At 33.7% G+C, this 21,177-nt stretch overlaps 1 protein-coding gene across 2 annotated transcripts in view; it reads right to left on the bottom strand.

The window, feature by feature from the left end:
• Positions 1-392: 392 nt before the first annotated feature.
• Positions 393-21,177, bottom strand: part of LOC108571973 — a 24,456-nt gene continuing 3,671 nt past the window's right edge. Inside the window, exons 1-4 of one of the 2 annotated variants that reach the window (XM_017934139.1) lie at positions 14,298-14,373; positions 11,825-11,960; positions 3,023-3,202; positions 393-840 (exon numbers count right to left, since the gene is read on the bottom strand). In XM_017934139.1, the coding sequence (XP_017789628.1) occupies positions 458-840; positions 3,023-3,202; positions 11,825-11,960 (699 nt within the window). In that variant the 5' untranslated portion in view covers positions 14,298-14,373 and the 3' untranslated portion in view covers positions 393-457. Of the gene's footprint in view, positions 841-3,022; positions 3,203-11,824; positions 11,961-14,297; positions 14,374-21,177 lie in introns of those variants that run through there. The other variant, XM_017934141.1, reaches the window with a different exon arrangement.

Here is a 21,177-nt window from a genome sequence, read left to right as displayed (position 1 = left end):
TTATGATCTTAATTTCTTAATTTAAGCCATTTCATTGTAAGAACTGTATTATCTAAAATTTTGAAATATAAATATTACAGGTTTATGCAGCAAACATCTATTTATACTACGCACACTACATACACGGAGTGTAAAAATTCGTACTTTTTCTTGTTGTCAACAAAATATTGGGAATTTTAAGAAACGCATACTTGATTGATTCTATTATTTTACCATGCATATTTTATTTTGTACATAATAAACTTTAAATATTTGTTTATCCAATTCAAACTTTAAAACATACATCATTATGAAAGACAATGTTTTAAAGCTGTTGGAAAGCCAATTTACTTAAATAGTATAAATAATGTTTGATGATTATTTTTAGTCTTTCTGTTTTAATTTGTGTCTCGTCTAAATTGCAATAAAAGGAAAGACATGTGCGGATGATACGCGGATTGTTCATCCACAACGGCTTTTAGAGACGAATATTGGGATTGGTGTTGCCTACATAGTTCAATAGTTCTTCAGAGTCCTCGCAAACAAATGGTTTTTGATGATAACAGGCCACATCGTGCCAGCTGATTCCATCTTTGTAGACGTTGTTGAGGGCAGACAAGCAGGACTCATTGGTACCATTTATGTCAAATTCAGCATTATCTGGTTGCCTAACTTTCTTGTGACCGGTCTGAGACCATGGATTGAAAGTCCAACCTTCAGGAATCTGGTTAGTTGGAGAGATCTTCTTTCTGTTGGCTGACCAGAACCACCCATAGAGGGCTTTGGGTTCGAGGTCGCGACGATTTTCACATCCTTTGAAGTCGCAAAGACGTCCGGATGTCCAAATGTAAGGAACGTCGTCTATACAAAACAGAGTTTATTAATGTAGACAAGGAAAATTATATGTAATATATTAAGAATCCTCTTAATCATTTGATGTGATACATTAAAATTTGAAGTATAAGAAGTGTTAAAAAATTGTATTCTGAAAAAAGTTAAAAATACATTAGAAGTAAACGAATGAGTTTTATGAAATTATTCAGGTATAATAAAAATTTCTGATTTGTATTTACAAAAATTGAATATTACATGACTTTATTTTTGGTTTATAAATATTAAAAATTTAAAAATATATTGTACGATTATTTAAAAAATCTAATTTATATTCGATGGAACACAGTAACTTTTTGATTTTATTTCTCTAGAATCTCGTAGTACATATTTATTATATTTTTTAATTTTCGTAAACATTTGTCTGCTTTGAAGTTTGATTTTTATTTGTTTCTTTCTAATGTTAATAAATAGTAGTATCAATAACAATAACATTAATATTTTTTATAAAATTTCTAATGTCTTTCAAAACAATACTATTTCCTAAACAATGTTCAGAAGCAATTGTGTTTAATGTTCGTAGAAATGCCAACGCAGACGATTTTCAGATCGTATTTTTCCTTTCTAACACATACATGTGCTCGAAATGATTGATGTGTTTCGTGATGCAACTATGTATGTAAGTATGTACATATATAAAAAGATGAGATTCCCCAGCCTCAACCCACTTAAAGATCCTTCATCTCGCCTTGAAGATTCTGTTAGCTCGCTAACTTGAAGGTTATAAAGTCCTGACAACGAATGGAAATTGTATCTCTACACTTGCGAAACTAATTAGTTGTATGCAAATGAGCACACACAAATTTAAGCGGATGTACATAAAATTGACGTTCTCTTATCTTAAAATGTTCCTTCACTAAGAGAATAGTCTCACAATACTATTTTAATAGCTAACTGTAATCAATAGATTGAAATTATTGAATGTTATAAAAAAAAATGTATAATATTGTTCCAACAGCTAATTATAACTGGTATCCAACCGCAAAATAATTAATTATAATTCAATACATTTTTCGTTTTCATTTTTTAAATGGTGATAAATGGATCTGTCAAATTCTAATAATTCATCATACGTAGTAATAACTCATTTTATTAAAATTATTTGTTTTTTGAAATACTTATTTTGATGAGGAAATAATATAAGCTAATACCTAGTAATTAATAATAAAATCGACAAATTCGTTGTTTTCTTAAGACATTTGTCTAAGAAAAGAATTTTGTAATATAAAATAGCTAAGTAGCTATACATATAAGTATAAAATAGTTATTTGCAATAAGAATAGATTTTTATTCTCTTTTTAAAATACTAATTCAATAAAAAAATGTTTATGTAATATGGTTCTTATAATAGCCAATTAAAATATTAGGTTTTCCACTTTATTCAGTCGTGAAGAAATACCACGGTCGAAAATGCGATGCTACAAGACACTCATCGTGAAGTTGAAGCATCGTCACGAGGCGATGGATCATTTGTTTCGAAATTTCTGTATTACTTCGCCATCTGGAGAACGAAAGTTACACCAGGTAATAAATTGTTCACGAACCTGACTGCTTCTGTCTTCTTGCTGCTGATTTTATCTTGGTAGTGGTGGAACTTTCTAAGGCTGATGTTAAGTTAATGAATTCATACTCTTCTATATTTTTGCTAATATGTAAAATTCAATAACGATCGTTATACGAGATTGTTTCATATACCTTAGTTAGATCAACTATCGATTATTACTCAAGTTCTCGTAATTGCTAATTACGTAATTGCCAATTACGAGAATTAATTACGAGAATAATGAGATATCTGCGTTAAGAAATATATTTTCTTTACAATTTGTGTTTTTTGGGAAACTAAGTATATGTATGGTTATCTAATTTTAGGTTAGTTCATAGTATGTTTTAAGTATGTAGTATGAAGATGCCTGTATTTTGATAGATTTACTTTGATATAGTTTTTCTAAATTGATGTTTTACTTCGATTACCTCTTTATAACAATAGATTAGTACATTTATATATTCTTGATTGATTTAATGAACATCTTGTCAATTTAATGTAATTTTTTTTTATGAGAAACAGTCCAGGAATTGTAGGATTCCATTCTTGTATGGAATAATTGTAGAATGGTTTTTGTTGCAAAGCATTCCAATAATTTAAATCACTTACTTTGTTGAATGAGTCTGAAGATTAAGTTGTTTTCATCTTGTGTTTCCATTGACACGAGATCCATACAGTATTCCCTGCAGATATTTCGTGCATCTAACCAATCCACCCTCTGGTTTGCATGAGCTGGAATATGTCCACTGTAGAAGTAATTGTGTCCTCTGTAGTTGAATTCTTTCGGTCCTTCAAATTGAACAGAGAAGAATTAATTTTCTTTTTGTTAAATATTCTTGTTTTAATATCCAAATTTGGATTTCAGTTTTCATTTTAATTGATCAAGTTTATAATCAGTGCAATAGGAGTACAAAATATTGGATAAGTAGACTAAAGATTGTTAAAATATTTGATAGTCTACTTAAGTTTAATGAACACAATTTGCCAGAGATTTCTTTTTAAATACCATAACATCCCCAAATATGTATAGTACTTTTGGAAAATTTGTAATTTACATAAGTAATAGTATGGCAATTTTTATATTTTGCAGTATTTCCAAAGAAGAACATTAATAGTTAAATTTTATTTATTGAAAATGAAAACTGTATTGAGGATATCTGCTTTATTGAGATTCTTCATTCTTCCCAGTAACATTTGACATTCAAGGATGAAACAGAGTTTATTATTACGAGTGCCTTTGTGAATGTCTTTCAAGTGAAAAACGAAAAAATCGTTCGCGATTCAATTATCTCTATCGTGTGTACAAGCAAAGTGGATCTGTAATCGGGGGAGTGTCATTATCGTTTTCTTAAATGTCAACGGTCTTACACTTTTTCATGCTGTTTATGAAGGAATGCCTCTCTCGTCGAGGATTTACGGCGTGTGTCTCATTATGAGAGCTTAACGTTTTGATTGCGAAAGGGCTGCTCATATTGAACAGTACTACAGGCTGCTGCTAATCCTGTTTTAAAGCATGTATGCATGTGTGTTCTTTGTATCATCATTAAAATTCTAGTTTTGTCAAACTGCCTAATTCATAACCTATACGAATAGTCTGTAATTTACTTTGAAATATATTTGGATTATAAATTATTGTGGCTAATAAGATCATCGTTTATTGAATATTTCGCATAAGTTACATACGTTACGTTCTTTTAGGTACTGCTTAAAGTTAGAATTACTAAAGCATCTTATTTTTGCTTATATGTATGTACTCCTATTTCGTGAAACATTATTTAAGTCTGTATTAAATATTGAATTTAATGTTTATTTGAATGTAATTATTCTTAATTTCGCAGTTTTTATATCGTTTGCGTTAAACATGTAAAATCTTGCAAGTTAAGTATGAATGTGAAACTTTCCTAAAACAATCATTATTCTCATCTCGTCGAATTATTCCCGGAATATTGCGTTAATTTCATTACAATGAAAGAATAATATTCTGAGTAGCACCATTACTTAAGCAACATAGTGTCAGCTGTTAAAATTGATTATGCCAAAACCTGTTAATTCAGAGGCTTGCACGTAGAATGCATCTCTACATGCATACGTATTACCTATTTATTACACGTTTCGTTGCTTATAATATTACAAGGCGACGCGTGATCAATGTGTACAGACACGACCCGACTTCAGCGACAAGTAATCACGTGTAATCTCTATGAAGGTAAAATTGCTGCTGAATAAGAGGGAAGAAAGGAGAAAAAAGAACCGGCTAAATTACCCGTTCCTTCTGACATATCACGGAAAACAGAATCTCATGGTGAATGTCATCGCGAGTGGCTCGTTTTCTGAATGATTCTCAAGTAGAAGTCACCTGTTTGATTGCAAATCGAAACGTGGTACATTTCCTTTCGAGGAGTGAAATCAGCAATGGTATTGCTATTTCTAATAACGATAGTACGATATTTTATTAAGCGACATGAGGTTAGGTTAGGTTCTTCTTATCATATGATGATTTTTAAACTTACAAGTTTTTTTTAAACTTACCTGTTATTAATTATGTGAAGAAATAGAAAGTAATGTATATACTGATTTTATTTGAAGAAAAAACTTTATTTCATTTTTCAAATCAGGAACAAAGTAAAATGAAGTTAATTATAAAATTATTTAAGGTTCATATTGAACAGTGTAATATGTATAGTATTTGGAAACTAAAGCAAATACAATTTCTTGAAGATATCAATCTTCTTTCTTAAAAATTTGATCATTTCGGTACATCCTTTTAGAAACATCCTTTCGAAACATCCAAATCAAACGTCATTTCTCTTTTTTTCTGTAATAAATTTCCTGTGTCAAAATTGTACAATAGTCTTTGACAACAACGATCGCAGAAACAATCCGATATCGGATATGATCTTGTCCGTTGTACGCTTCATAATATTTGAAAATCTACTTCCGTTATTTGCAATATCAGTTTCCTTCCTTTTTATTTCTCAATGGTAATGAATTTTCTTTCGACCAATAAACGAATGAAAGAAACTTCGACCTTTCTGTTTTTTTTATTACCTTTTCCATTATCTTTATGAGTTGTTGCCCTAAAACACTTATGTTCGCGCATTCTCTTCTAAGATCCAATTACGTCAATTTAGCTAATTGAATCGGAAAGCTTCTACCATTATTAAAAAAATAATTACGTGTTTTCTAATTGACTGCTAGTTTCAAATGAATATTATAGCTTTCATAAGTATCTGTAGGACACGTTCAAATATTTTTTCGGAGAGAAACGATTAGCTATACGAATTATATTCTATACATAATCACCCAGCGTTGTAAAAAATTTATTAAAATTTTTTTTGTTGCAATTAAGTACCATTTTGCTGAATTACAATTACGATGTACAATGTTATACAGAGTGTCCAACCTACAGGTTAGGTTAGGTTTATTTAGTCACCTAAATATTTCCTTCAGTTGTGACGATACAAAAAATCGTATGCAATTTGAATGGTATCCAGAGAGAAGAATATTTTTGTACCAGTCATTTTTTTCCGGGGTTTTCAAGGTCACCCATGTTGTTGTTTTTTTTTTTTTTGCATATAAGTGGATATTTGTTTCCCTTGCATATTGTAGGTGGCATTAAAATGCGTTTTATTTTAATTATCGTATGTATTAGGAAATATATCCGAAATTTTGTTTAATTATTTATAATTAATATAGTTGGTATTACCCGTTCAGCTGACAGAAAGAAAAATTGATTCATTTAGTCGTCAGATATATACAATGTGAATAATCAATTCAGGGCGGAGAAAGTAGAATTTATTAATTGGGGAATAATAGACATCTGTCATTTTGTACGCTTACTTCCGGCAGAATTGATCGATCATATTTACAAATGGAATACCTTGAGTGGACGTTCGGAATTTATGACATTTCTAAAGCAAATCGATTCTATAAAAGCTTGTAGTTATTTGGTTTTTACATTCTCGTTCTGCATATTTAAATATCATTAACAAACAGAATTTCGTTTAAGTTATGATTACGGAGAATTTCAGGGAACATTTAAATGTTTACCAGCAATGTTTCTGTGTGTTTATCTTTCTATTGAATATCTTATACCCAATATATATTATTCAAACATATGTTAGTCAAACATTTATAATATCCTCTATATTCCTCTTCAGCGATTCAATTTACTTTGTAATATTTTTTTAAACTGGACAGCATCTTGAGAGCATCTACTTCAATTTAGCTCTCAGCTAGTAAGATTTATATAATGCAAAAATAATTGTACATTTAGTACTTTATGCTTTATAAAAATTATCGAACGTTGGAAAATCGTACAATATTCAAATGCTTTTGTTTACACTATTTGAAGTAAATATTTAAATTTCTTAAATTATCTACAAAAAAAGAAAACTATCATATTGTCTATTTAGTTTACAAGATACTACATATATAATTTATTCCAAAAGAATATTTAAAGCGTATTAAACTTTACCATTTAACGACATCTGGAAACACTACGTGATTGATCATGTTATTCGTCTATTCGAAAAATATACGCAGGAATTAAAAAAAAGAAGGTTTCAGGATAATTTATTCACGGAGTCGTTACAAACAGCGGAAAGAATAACACTAGCGAGAGCAGGAGGCTTCTCTCTTCAGCTTCTCATTTATGGCAGGAGTTCCAAACCAATGGAAATCTGCACGTGTTTTATAACAAATGTCATCGAACGTTTGAAACGTTTAATTTATGCGAGTAAAACGTTTAATATTTGTGGACAATATTTACGAGCTACGTAACACGAGTCGTGTACCATTTCTCGACAAGGAAAGAAGAAAGTGTAAGTACGACTCTCTCTTTTTTTTCGGATTATTTTCTCCAAGTAAACATTTCGAAAAATTGAGTCCAAGAGTGCTTTTATAAAAAAGAACACATGATTTTAATTTTAATTTTAACATTTAAAACACTTGCCCGTGTACTTTTATTGTTTTCAAAGGAAAAGTATTATTTCATTAAGTGTAAGTTAAACATTTTAACATTTGCACAAACGTTTCGAACGAGGACTCCTCGTGCAATAAGCGTAATCAAAACTCATAAATAAATCGTGAACGTTGAATAGAGAAGCGATGGAAACGAAAGTGAAGTCGGAGATGAAACTTTTTCTCGCGGCTCGAGTCAATGGGTCGAGACTCCATTCGTCTCATAACCGAGGATAACAGGTTTTCTTTTCCCATCGCTGCCGTCCGTTAGCTATTCTCAATCAGACACGCATCTTTGTACGAAAATAAATTGAATAACGATGCGTGTAATGCAGATTTCCAATTCATCGTACTGTCCCCTTTGATATAATTTATTCGATTATACACGCTGCTATTGAAAGTTAACGCGTGAGTAAAGATCTGATCTTTTGTGTTTGCATAGCTGGAGAATAATTATGTAGATATTGATCAATGGGCAAAACGTCGAAGATAATGATTTTCATCCGTTTAAGATTATTTCCTTTTTATATCTCATATAACGAAGATTGATCATTTTTATATTGTCATAGGAATTGTACAATGGTTCCTTTGTTTTGTGTTCAATTCGTTTGTTGGTTTGAATAGAACAATTTCAAATTCAGTTCGTAAGATTGAGAGTGATGTAAGTAATGTAAAACGAACGTTATAAAACGTGTATTACGTCTCGTGAGAAACAGTTAATATATTCATGAAGTAATATCCAACGATTAATTATTAGATGTAAAGCATTTTACTCGTCTCTTTTTTTAACTGTAAAAAACACGCACCGGTTATTCAATAATTGATAAGATATTGTAATAAAATGCAATGATGGACAATATTTATTGTGGGTGACAAAAGACCGAGAGACCGGATTAGGGTTAAAGAAATATACAAGATCAAGGTAATTCTCACAATACGATGTACAAAACAGCCAATTTTTGTACAATTTTGCAAAGAAGTTGTAGAACTTAGAAATTTTTGTAGGGAGATACAATGTAGTGAAATTTTCATAAAAAGAATAAAAAGCTGAGTAATGTTTGCATAAAAATACGCAGAATCGTAAAATTTTTAGAAAAGGTACGTAAAGTGTTTGAAATCTTTGAAAAGGGCGCGAAAAATGTGTCACCTATTGGTGAAGAAGGAAAACAATCTACAATGTGAAGTTAATCGAAGTTCATTAGAAGGTAAAACGTGCACGAGGTATCGTTAAAGAGCGGGTACAACGAGCCGCGTTGAAATTATCTCTGTGGAACGTCGTTGTTTCATTTCACAACAATTCTTGACATTTTCGTGGCGACTGAACACTGGTCTTTTGTGAAGTTGTCAGTCAGGCAACCTTATGAGCTATATGTTGCGACAGCTGATTGGTCAGCTGCACTGTCATAAGGTAATTGAACGATAATTCGTTAGTTGAAGCCTTCCGTGTGCTAGCAATATTGTACAATCTCGAAGAAGAATTGTTTCAGACATTAACATTACTTGTTGCACATAATGAATCAACTTTTGTTAACTTGACTTAAGGCTTATTTACATTTCGTAAGAATATGAAGTTTTTTTTTTAGAAGTATACGTAATTTTGATCATTCTAACATAGAAAATGTTTGCTGGATCGTCGAAATTTGTATTCATTATATAGACAGATCGTTTCATTAACTTTCTAACCACTTGTCTTGATTGACACGAATGGACGCGCCCTCTATTTTTTTTACGGCGCCATTTACTTTCACTGAAATTCTCATAAATTTCGCATCGAAATACATTATATGGATGGATTATTACGTACAAAGTGAATGTCGATGGAGTGAAATAAATCAAATAAATGAAGAAGAGTAGAACTGAAATATTTATACGTACGTAAGTACACCTAACCATAAAATTTTTGCCTCACCGCTGATTAGACGGACAAGGTTCGCGAATAGACTTTAAAGAGCGATCTTATTAACGAAAAATCAGTCACTTTTCGAGAAATCTTGGCAGAAGGATCTCAGCTATCCTGACCCAAGTGCATCGAGCTATTATTCCACAACTTTTCTTTTGATTCGACAAATCTTGGCAGAAGGATCTTGCCATTCTGACCCAAGTGCATCGAGTCAAATCTCCTGCTCTGTACTCTGTTCGGTTGATAGTTATCTCGTTTCGTTTTCTTTTTCTAACAACTTTACCAACATAGTTTTCAAATAAACTCGTATTACACATGCGTTTATTACTTAATATACAAGTACTGTGTATGCACGTTACGTATAAACGTCAGATGAAAATATCTTCCATTATTGAAGTTACAACACGTCTAGATGCAGAAAAATGCAGCTCTTTCTAAAGAAATGATTTCGCATATACGATGATTTCATCGACGCAACGCGTGACTAGAATTTCCCATTATTGCTAACGAAAGTTGCCAAGTAGATGCAATAATTTTTGCTTTTAATTTTTCCTGACCATGCTTTGTTTATACATGACTGTACAAAGGGAACATTAAAGTGATCTTAAAGAGAGCGAGCAGGAAGAATGAACTGCGTTTCAACGGAGTATATATGTAATAATGAACAAATGTTTAAGCAGACATCTATTTTGACAATGATCAGTTGACTAGTTAACAAATTTAAACGTTTTATCACTTTCAATAATCCTTTGAGTCTTCTCTCAAGTGAAGCTTGCAGTGAAATATCCGTTAAAAATCGCCTTGAAGTGAGATATGACTGACCCCTTTGGTGAAGCACCAGCGGGAAGTGGAGTTTAATGCAAAAAGGAGAAAGTGAATTGTATATTCCCCAAGAACATTTTTTATTCAGAATAAAAAGGTAGTATATTCTATCGTAACTTTCAATGTTGTTCGTTATCTTCGGTAACTCATTCGAAACGAAGGTTATTCAAATCGGTAAAGGTTAATAAGTGTATGCATTTAGAGAAATAATTGAATTTAGACGAAAGTTCGTGTGTCGTTAATTTTAACAGAGACAAATTGAAAAATACTAAAATATTTTCATTTTAACACACGAAAATTATAGTGAACAATTTTGCTATTATCAGATTATTACGTGAAAAAGCGAAACATGTACACAACTTAAAAAAAAAAAAAAAAGAATGTACAAATGAAACATTACGGTAGCGCATTTCTTTATCTGGACACGAAGCGTAAATATCGAGAGTAAAGTGACGATCACGCGCTATCGATCACTCTTTTCTCAATTTCTCGAAGATCTGACGATCAATCGTAAATTCGTTTTATTACAAATGATACAAATGTAAAAAAAACACAGACATACAGATAACTATGGTGGCAAGTGTTGTATTTTACCCTATCTCCCAGCACAATGAACCAGGGAAGAAATGCTCTAACGCGATGATTTTTATCTCACGGCGCACATAAACTAATTACTGAAATTTGACGACACACCAAAAAATAAGCATACATTTTCAACCGATTTCCAAAAAAAAAAAACAAATATTTACTTCTTTAACATGTATTACGAAAAATCTTGGGCACACCGGTTAAAAATCAGCGCTCCAACGTAATGTCGTATACGAAAGAAGGATTAATGGCCTACATTGACAAATGTTTCTTTTTTTTACGACACGACGAAGAATAAAACTGTTAGCGGAAAGCTTCTCGAAACATCCTGTTCAATATTACGCAACTCAGTCGGTACGTCGGCTCTCTTGTTGGCCCTGAATCGGTGTTGGTCTCTTCCTTAACTTCATCCCGTTACACGTCCTCTCTCGCTAATTATCACGCCGCGATTGCGAGACATCTGCCGGTTTCTCGATTTTGCATCCTAGCCGTGAGAAAGTGCATCGAACGCGAACGAACAACGAACGAGAGAGACGTTGCTCTTGCATTCCCCCGACCCTGTTAACAACAAGCCTGCCAACCGACCGACTAACCAATCATCCAACCAACCAACCATCCCAGTTACAATCGTCAAAAGTGAATAGCCTGGCTTGGTGCGTGCTTGCACAAGAGTTGAGTGCCTCTTTACTTTGGAAAAGTATACGATCGTAAGATTGTGCGAGAGCATCGTTCCCGCGTGTATCGGCGGGGGGGGGGGGGGGGGGGGCTTTAACCTCGATTTCTTTCAGTTGCCGCGCCGGGAGAACGTGCCGGTGCATCTTAATGCCCTGGATTCGCGGAAGAGAATTGTATTTTCGTTCACCGCTTAAACAGTCGGCGCGGATATATATCGCGCCAGTTTTGAAATCGTGATTAGAAATGTAGGGAGGGGGCTTTTAAGATCGGGATGCCGATGAATAGAATCATCGAGATTATGGAGTTTCGTAACGGTGTATGTTTGTGATGCTGGTTGAATTCGCGAACTCTGGTTCTCTCGTAGTTTTTTTCTTTTTCTCAGTTAAGATGATGTTTTGGTAGTTTTTTCTTTTTCTTGTTTTTGCATGAGAAGTTGAACATTTCGAAATGGAAAATCTACTTACGGTTTGCACATTTCTGCGGCACAGGAAGAGACAGGAATCTTCCCGGTCTGTTGCTCTGCGGCCGAATTTCATTTATTGCCGGCTGAGCGTTCACCAGCGCCGCGAAGAGTATCACGGCCAGCGGCACCCACAACATCTGAAAATGAAATTCATCCTTGTAAAGATAAAGTTGTTTTTCGAGTTTTGCGAATGTTTTTCTGGTTTAAATTTGGTCGCATCGTGGTCAGAGGTACGAAAGAAACTAACCGAATACGGGAACGAATAACAAAGTGTAAACAGAAATTGGGTGAACCGAACGTAGATTTTCTTCTTTTCTCATTGTTGGAAAAGTACAGTTTCAAAGTGTATAGGAATTCTAATTTTGCACATTTTTTAACGTGTGACGTAGTCGTTAAAAAAAATATGCAATTCAATTTTGACTTTTAATTTCAGTTCTCGATTTTCCTAATCGACTACGTAGTTTGAACTTTCGATAAAGTTTAATTACCGGTTCCATTAAAACACGAGTTCGTTGCTTCCAAAATTACAGCAACAAGCGCCTCTCTCCGATGAAATATTCATTAAAGAACGAAACTACTTTGAATACGATTAATTCGAAGTCTAGAAAGATTATCTAAGGTGAGAATATTTCTCGCGTAAGAAACACTCGTACGCAATAAGTGGATATTTCATGCGTACGCGATACATGGATAGAACATCGAAGAGAATTTCGGAGAGAATTGAAAGAAACAAAATGCAAAATGCAAATGTCTGAAACTAAATGCAAATCTCGTCCGATCTCTCGTACAAACGCGGGACCCACTGATCTTTCCTAACTACATCGAATCACATTAACAGAGAAATGTCTTTACTAATCGGCGAATGATGGATCGCGGTGATATTCGAGATTCAAATGAGGATCGATTAAATCCTAAAGCATCGAAGGACGGAAAGTTAATTATAATTTTAAAACAGCGTGTTGCCGGTAAGATGCAATTGTCATTCACATCGTGACCAAAAACCGGTGAGAGTTTCGCTGGCTAAAACTGATCCGAAGATAGGATCGTGGACTCCATATATATACATTTAGTTTCCTTAAGTCAACAAGAGAGTTTCACTTAAGGAGTGTCTTTATTTGCTGAAAGAACGAACGGTGCATGTCGCTTTTTACGGATAGATAAAAGCTTCGGATTCTGCCTTACGTGCAAACTATTATGTTACACGGTAATCCGGTAATTGGCGTTGACTTTTTGCCCATCGAAAATTGGGCTAACGACCGAACGTTCCCGTGTAGGGTTCAGACTTAATGATGAAAAGCGAGATAACGCGCGAGGCAAAAGTATTCTTATGTAACGGACATTAAATAATTTTACGTAATTGATATATAATTCGTGAAAAATGAACGGAAGACCGTAGTTTCGCGATTCCTCCTGTGTTATCGTAAAGATTTCCTTGAGAGGGGAGAAAGGAGTAGAGGAACGCTATCGGTACTGAGCAAAAGATTGAATTTTAACGAGACACCTTTCGTTTGTATATCTTTTGTAACTTATGCAGTTTAATTTATAATTACTGCAGCGAGATATTTTCTATATCGAGAAGAAGAATCGTTTAAATAATTTGAGATTGGTAAAAAGAAAAATTTCCTGCTGTAAACTTATCGGTATCGCAGTTCAGAGGTTTAAAACACTGTAAGGATGTGTGTAAGTAACAAAAAACGATTAGACAAATACACAATTGAAAAGAAATTAATGTTTCTTCATAGGTACATTCTTGTACGTAACTGTACAGTTTGGTTTTACTTTGCAAAATCAATCAGATAATAATTGACTATCGCGTGAATCATTGATTGAAATATTACTTCTTAAACATTCAGTTTATGTATTTACATTAATGAAGATTTTAAGCCAATTTGAATACCAACCGGTGAGTTATATCCTCTCGTAAAGATCTAGACTCTGTTGATGCTATTAAAAATTTATATTGCCGAAATTAAGAATAAGAAGTGACTTCTCTGCGATTCATTGTCATCCGAGACCATTTTAGCCGTGATTTATTTAAACAGTACACAACATTTGAAGACTGTTCTAACTTAATTTTTATCAACTAATTCAATTGTTATTACTTAATTGAATTTTCTTCTTTATTCTTCGTAAAAGTCTTTTGAACAATATGAAAAACATTCTACTTATACAACGAACATTCTCTACCGTCATCGAAACTGAAAGAATACTCATTTTTAGTATTCGTCACACGGGAGAGAAAAGCACTTGGTGTCTGCAACGTTCATTGGGATGTACATATTTAGTTTCTTACTTTCTCTCTCTCTCTTTCTCTCTTTTTCTCTCCCTCTCTTTACCTCCCTCTCTTTACCTCTGAAAATGCTGTTCAGCATAGACGATTCTAAGAAAATTGCCAAATTGTGGCAAAAGAAGCGATGCAAATTGTGCACATTGTGTTCCTTTTTCTTCCTTTCTAACCTCTTTCAAACACTCACCTTGTCTCACTTGTCTTTTTTTCTCTCTTTTGTTCTTGGATTAAATATGTAACGGATGAAGAGATCGACGGTTAAAGAAACGTGCTCACTGGTAGGATTATGAAGAGACAGGCACCTTCAGCGTCGATTATATAGAAATAGTCCCCACCAGCTCGTAGAACTCATCCCACCCTGAGTTAGTACAAGGACCCGTCTAGAGTCTTCACGGCTCAACCTTACTCACAATTCGGACTGTAGAGTAATTCGGGGGTTAGGAAGGTTCTTCTTGTTTCTCGTGCATCCCCTTTTAACACTCTTACACTCTGCGTTCGAGAAGGCAGGAGGCGATTTGTCGATCAAGATCTTTCGCTGTTCTTGCGATAATGAATCAGAATTGACGCGTGACCGGTGTATTCGTGTAACTCGGAAGTGCGGATGTAGAATATTTCTGATAAACAGACATTTGAGTACGTTTGAGTCAAATTTGTGAATTTGTCTCATGATTTACTATATTTCTTTCAATTTCTCGCGGAGACATTTATTCGATTTAGTCAAATTCTCAAGTAGTACGATTGAGAAAAAATGTTGGTGCAAGTGAGAAGTATGTTAAGTTATTTTATACGCGTGAAAATAAAGTTCAGCGTTGTACAAGTTTGAAACGTAAATTTTCTTGGTGTTTTGCAGTCCGAGTTTACATGTAATGCAAAGCAACGAAGTATAAATCAGTAACATACAATTGTAATAAATGACTTGAGTAATGTTATTTAACGTAGCATTCGGTATTTAACGTAAAAAAGTTATTTTAAAATTTTCAAATTCAAACATCGAAAGAAACAATTAACACTGAAAACGATCAATTCGAGAAATTTTTTGCAAAATTCAATTTTATTAGAATCGTTTTACAAATCGTTCATCGATTGTAAAATATAGGGCAACAAAGAGCAACGTTAATATTTCTGTGTGTTTGTTTAGCCATTGGTTAGAGGTAACTCGATAATCGACGCACGACCCAGAAGAAACGTATTTTCCCTGCATTCCATTGTATTTACTTCTAAATGCATTTTCGTTTGCTCGCATAAATATCCCGTGTAATATGCTAATATTGTTTACAAACTTTCCTTTTCGTTCGATCCTCGTGTTATTCGTGAAAAAACTAAGCAACAGTATGGACTTTATTTCGCTTCGTGTGCAAATTTCAGTTATTGCACCTGCGACTGTGTCATAGAACAGCAATTTGTCCTGTGGAAAGTTGGAATGGTGAAAAAATACATAGGAAGTAATGAATAATTTATGATTTGAATAACAAAAAATTTGCAAGTGTTTATGTAACAGGTGTCTTCTATTGTATATTGAACATTTTCCTATTTAACCCTTTACGGGCGGTGATATTCCTTACAAGGTGTTCTGGGAATGATGGTAGAACCGGAAATAAGACGATTCCTCGCGTGAAAGTAAGTCGAAGATACAGAATGAAATTTGTTCGTATATGGTTTCGATTTCGAAATGATCGAATTTAAACATTCTTTAACTTTAGAATAAATTATTTCTTTAACGTGACTCCACTGTTCTAAAGATAATAAAAATCGTGTTCAATTAAAGAGCAATATGATACGGGCATTCGAGAAAATGAAGAATTTGAATATATTATCATTGGTTCGTGATTCTTTAATTCGCCAAGCAAAAATTTCTCTGCTTCATCAAGGACGACGTTTTCGTTTTACCATTTTTCTATTAATAAAATAAACAGATTATTGAAATTTCTTGCATTGTTTTAAACTATACCAAATCCAGACTGACAGAAATAGCGGTTAATAGTCAGATTGGGTGAACCAAGCAGATTGTGCTTGATTTAATTTAATGTGATTGTGATTTAAATTCTATCTTCTCGAAATTTCAACTAATATGAATTGGATTTACTTTTACACGAGGGATCATCTTCTTTTTGGTTATACCACGATCTCCGGAGCACCCTTTATATGCGTTTGGTAAATTTTCAGCTTGCGCTTTCGACACAAGCGAAGTATTAAATGTTTGCGATATATATATAACCGAAAATTACTTAAGAATTTAATTAACGAAGTTAATAAAGTTAATTAAGATTGATTAATTGGTAACTCCATACATTGTGCAATATACGATAAAAGTGAGCTGACAATTTCTAGTGACTATCACTGTAGCGGCTCGGCCTTACAGAGTGCTGCACTTCGAACCGCTGCGTCCGCAAAGGGTTAAAGAAAATTGCAAGAGAAAACTATTGTATTCACTGTTTATATTTATTTTCAATACTTATATATCGAGTACTTCAAAACTTTTACCGAATGTTTAACTTTAATGAATTTGCTAAATCATTACTACATTTATTATTTGAACGGTGTAATTTGTATAAATGTGTTATCAAAGTAACCAAAAATTGCTCACACGTCGATTCTCAATTGATACATCTCCAACTCTACAGTTTTTGCAAACTTTTCCATTGCATAACGAATGAAATGTTTCGTATCGACTAGGAGGTCTGCACGGATTAAAAAAAAGGAAAAAAACAAGTAATTGAAAAGAGAAAGAACGATAGGCGTGAAACGCACACGCTGCTTCTTATATAACAACGCAACGAACCAGATGTCCACAATAAGGTTCTCTCCCTCTCTCCCACCCATGCTACCCCCTTCTCTCTCTCTCTCTCTCTCTCTCTCTTTCGATGAAAATAAAAGGGAAAAGGTCACTTTCAATCTCGATCGGTAACATCCGAATTTCAGAAAGGCACGAGAACGCGCATCCATGGCTTACTCAGTTCTTCTTCTTCTTAGATGACCTTGAAGACGCACCGCCTCGTTAACTTTCACCATGGTAATCGAAGATATGAACGAGAGAACAGGATAGTAGTCAGTGTCAGCTACAACGCGGCTTCTACAAATCAGCAATGCAAAGATGAGGCTTCTGACGTCATCGCCTGACCAAATGAGCGGAAAATAGAGGTGGTCGAGCCATCCCCGCTATTTTTCGGCCTGACAGTGGCGTCGCTTGAGGGGAAGTTGCGGTGTACGATAAATGATTTAGACAAATGGTTTTCGATCAGCTGTCGATAATAAAAGAACAGGAAATTTTACAGAAAAGTGTCACGTGGCAATCACGGTAGTTGCCACGGACGCAGCATATGCGGTCCAGAATGTATTGCCTAGTTTGCTATCGATTCTCTGGTGTCAGCGAACGTGTTAAAAACAATCGAAGACAATGATCGCTATCGTCGAGAAAAGAGAAGAATGGACAAAACGAGAGTAAGCGAGATGGACGAAGTGCGTCATGCAGCGATGGTTAAGATCCGGCACATGATACACCGTCGTTGCAATGAATCATCCATTATCAAAAAATTTAATTTCTCCAATTTTCATCTTATCTTTACGAAAATAGTATCAGTGGATTGGTAATATTCTTCCGATGAAAATGAATCCAAACACAACACAAATTAAAATAGTTCTACCAGTCATAAATTTAAATATCCCGCATTTGCAAGGGTGATTTTAAAAGTGATTACTCTTAAGGCTAGTCCGATTTATGTCGTATTTGAACTTATTTTCATCGGGAGACCTTCACCAATCCACTGGCATTATTTTCATAACAATGGTATGAAAATCACAAACATGACTACTAGTTGATCATCTCATCACTTTGATCTATTGTCGACTGCTCATTCGTTACCGACTGATCGCGCGCACCTCGATCGTCGCCTATCGTTGCTCATGGAAGAGTAAGTGCGATATCCTTATTCTGTTGCTATTGGCTGATTGACAACGAAGACGTCACAATTTCTCGTGCATCTCCCACTTGGATATTCTAAGGCTCGCTTGAAGTCTCATCTTTGCTTCGTCGATCTGTACATATGCGAATGAGTTGGAGAAAATTGAGGTTATAATAAATTTCTGATTTATTTTTATCTGCCAGATGCAATATTATTATCAGTGAAACGTTGCTTTCTTTATTATTAATAAAAGTTATATAACGTATTAATTTTAACTAGATTTTGTATTGTAAATAATTTGAAGTATCAAATCTTGTGAGTGTTTTATTTATTTAACTGATATAAAACAAATATATTAATTACTAAACGTTGCTTGTTAAAAATGATTCGATTGTATTTTTACACTTGTGAAAAGGATAGCAAAATGTGGGTCAATGGTTCAGTGACTCTTCAAGAATAACTCGATTCATGTATTACTAAGGAATGTCTTTTAAAGATTTTTGTGCTTTACGAAGGACAGGAGAATTTATCGAACCTGAAAAGTATTAGGTAATCTGAACGTACGATAACACGTGGTCCACCAGTAAAGATGGACAACCTTGATTCGCCTTGAGAAGGGGACCTCCGAAATATTATCTTTCGAGAAATTGATTTTATAAACGATGAAATTCTGGTGAATTATGAGAATTTTACAATAGTCAGACGAGAAATAAATATTCTTTTAGTGTAAATAAATGAATTAATACTCGTATTTTAATGATGTGTAATACCAGATACCTAATTAATTTCACTTTGTAGTACATTATTGCCCTCTCTAAGAATGGCTAATTAAAATAAATGGAATTATATTTATCTTTTACGTTTATATAATTTTCTCGTTGCTTTATTATATTATAATACAATACATTGCTTTTTAATAATTCAAAGGAATTTTATAGAAATGTATTCCAATGACCATTCGATAAATGAAGGTATGCCAAGTATTGTATCGCATTTATTAAACTTTTTCAATGACTCAAGCGAATACGCATAGTGCGCGAATTTTCTTGTAAAAGCAGCTTAAATGGATCGATGCGTAATAGGGATCAGTTGTGAATAACAAATTTTGTCAGATCGAGAGGCTGGTTATTCGCCATTGGAAATGATAAACGAGCGAATCAGCGTAAAAGTTAGTAAATATCTTTGCGGGTTCGTCTCAATCGTCGCTGGGAGAAAGGTCGCCTTAAGGTCGCCATGAAATTACGAAATTCCAGAAAGCATTTGTTTTCGACTCTTGCACGGTTAAATGTCGCTCGTACTTCATTTAGGTTAAGTACACTTGAATCCTGAAATTTCTGTCACTTAAATGAACAATCGTAACGATGTTGGATAAAATAACTCTGCAAGCGTGATTAATATGAAAATCTTCATCGTGCCCTCCTTCTAATCGGATAATCGCTGAGTACATGTCTCTGGTTTAGTTTCGAATTTATTGGGAGGGAGAATCCTATAGTAAGGGTACTCTATTATTTCGTTGCAGAGGTACCTTTATTTCTTTTTTTATTTTTCCTTCCTTAATATGCCAATGTTTTCGAATGAAACGTATGTGAACTCTCATTTATTATTCTTTCAAGTTAAATATTTTTTATCGATTATATAACACAGTTACTGCATATACGGAAATACATTTAATTTTAATTGGGTACATTGATTTTATAGTACTAATATTACATCAGAGAGAACATTTAATTTTATCATCTTTAAATGCACACTTCGAGCACCGAATTTTTTGTCGGTATTTCGGAAAGAAACCATATGTTAATCATAAATTATAGCTGTACGAAGAAACATCGAGTCGAAACATTTATGTATATGTTTCTGTCCAATTTCGTTTCAAGCATTGTATAAACATCCTCGTTTGTTACAAGACCAATTAAAAATTGTATTTATTTACTTTGTGTTTGTACGTCGTTCAATTTCAAACGTGTTTTTGTCTTCTTCTTTTCAAGTGAAATATGTACTAGAGTTGTGTATCTAAAACAATAAACATTGTTTCGAGACAATGGTGTGAATTATTATGTATCTCGGTAGCACGATTCCGCCTCGGTACGCTAGTCACGAAAGCCCTCGATACGGTTGTATGTTTCCTTTTCATTGGGATCCTAAAACACCTTCTTTTCATTGATTGTAAAATGAACCTAACCGATTGTGAACGATTGTGAAGTGCTTAAATTTCATTTGTTTCAAAGGGGCAGTTAACTTCAACTATATATGATGTATTTAATTATACAGTGCAATAGCACAAATCTGTTTGCATTTCGTTAATTATGCAGTGCCTTATTAGGCTGTTTCCCCTTTCCTCTCTCCAACACTACTGTTCACAAGTATTTACCCACTCATTTGTTCACAAAATTTTTTATTTTCTATAAGCAACTTCATTTAACCGGTTTTCAAGGAAGAAGTTAAGGATTGACTTGTTTTGTAACGCTTATTTAAAAAAAATATAACACTTTTGAAAGATTTCTCAGACCTTTGAGTGAAGAGAAAAATGTGCATGGGTAAATATTTATGAGCGGTAGTGTACTTACGTTGTTCAAGTATGTTTTTCTCACGGAAATGCAGTTGCAATACTGTGCTTTGCTAAGGATGCAAGATGCAGGATGAAAGGTGTTTATAAAATTTCCAAATATTTGTTACTTTTGATGTTGAAGTTACATTACTCCGATTAGAATGATTTTTCAGTATATACATTGTGTGGCTGGCTAGAAAGTACGAATGAATCCTTTCGTAAAGCAACCGATCCTTTCATGATCGTTCAAGATCGATCTAGTAATCTTTCAGTCTTCTCAGCCGCGCGTACAATGTTGCGACACTGTGTTAAATACTGTTTTGCAAGTCTATCTGTCGCTGCAGTTTCGTCAGACATCTGCAGTTAATCGTGAATCAAGGATGCTCTGCATTCTGGGATATTTTCCTTTTAGCATCTCGTTGTAGTTAATTATTAACGATCATCTATACAATAGAAACTGTTTATTTCATGTTATAAGAGAATCGGAACTCCTGAATTTTCGAATTTAAATATTTCATACTTCGGGAAAAACTTTGTTTAGTATGCACGAACACTGGTGTGTTGTTTGCAATTATAAAAAGTGAATAATAGAACAAAAAGTAATTTACCAAAAGAACAAA

Source organism: Habropoda laboriosa, unplaced genomic scaffold (assembly GCF_001263275.1).
Source record: "Habropoda laboriosa isolate 0110345459 unplaced genomic scaffold, ASM126327v1 scaffold67, whole genome shotgun sequence".
In the NCBI taxonomy this organism is placed as follows: domain Eukaryota; kingdom Metazoa; phylum Arthropoda; class Insecta; order Hymenoptera; family Apidae; genus Habropoda; species Habropoda laboriosa.
The sequence above is the reverse complement of the archived record's forward strand: the minus strand, read 5'-3'. Positions and strand labels throughout refer to the sequence as shown.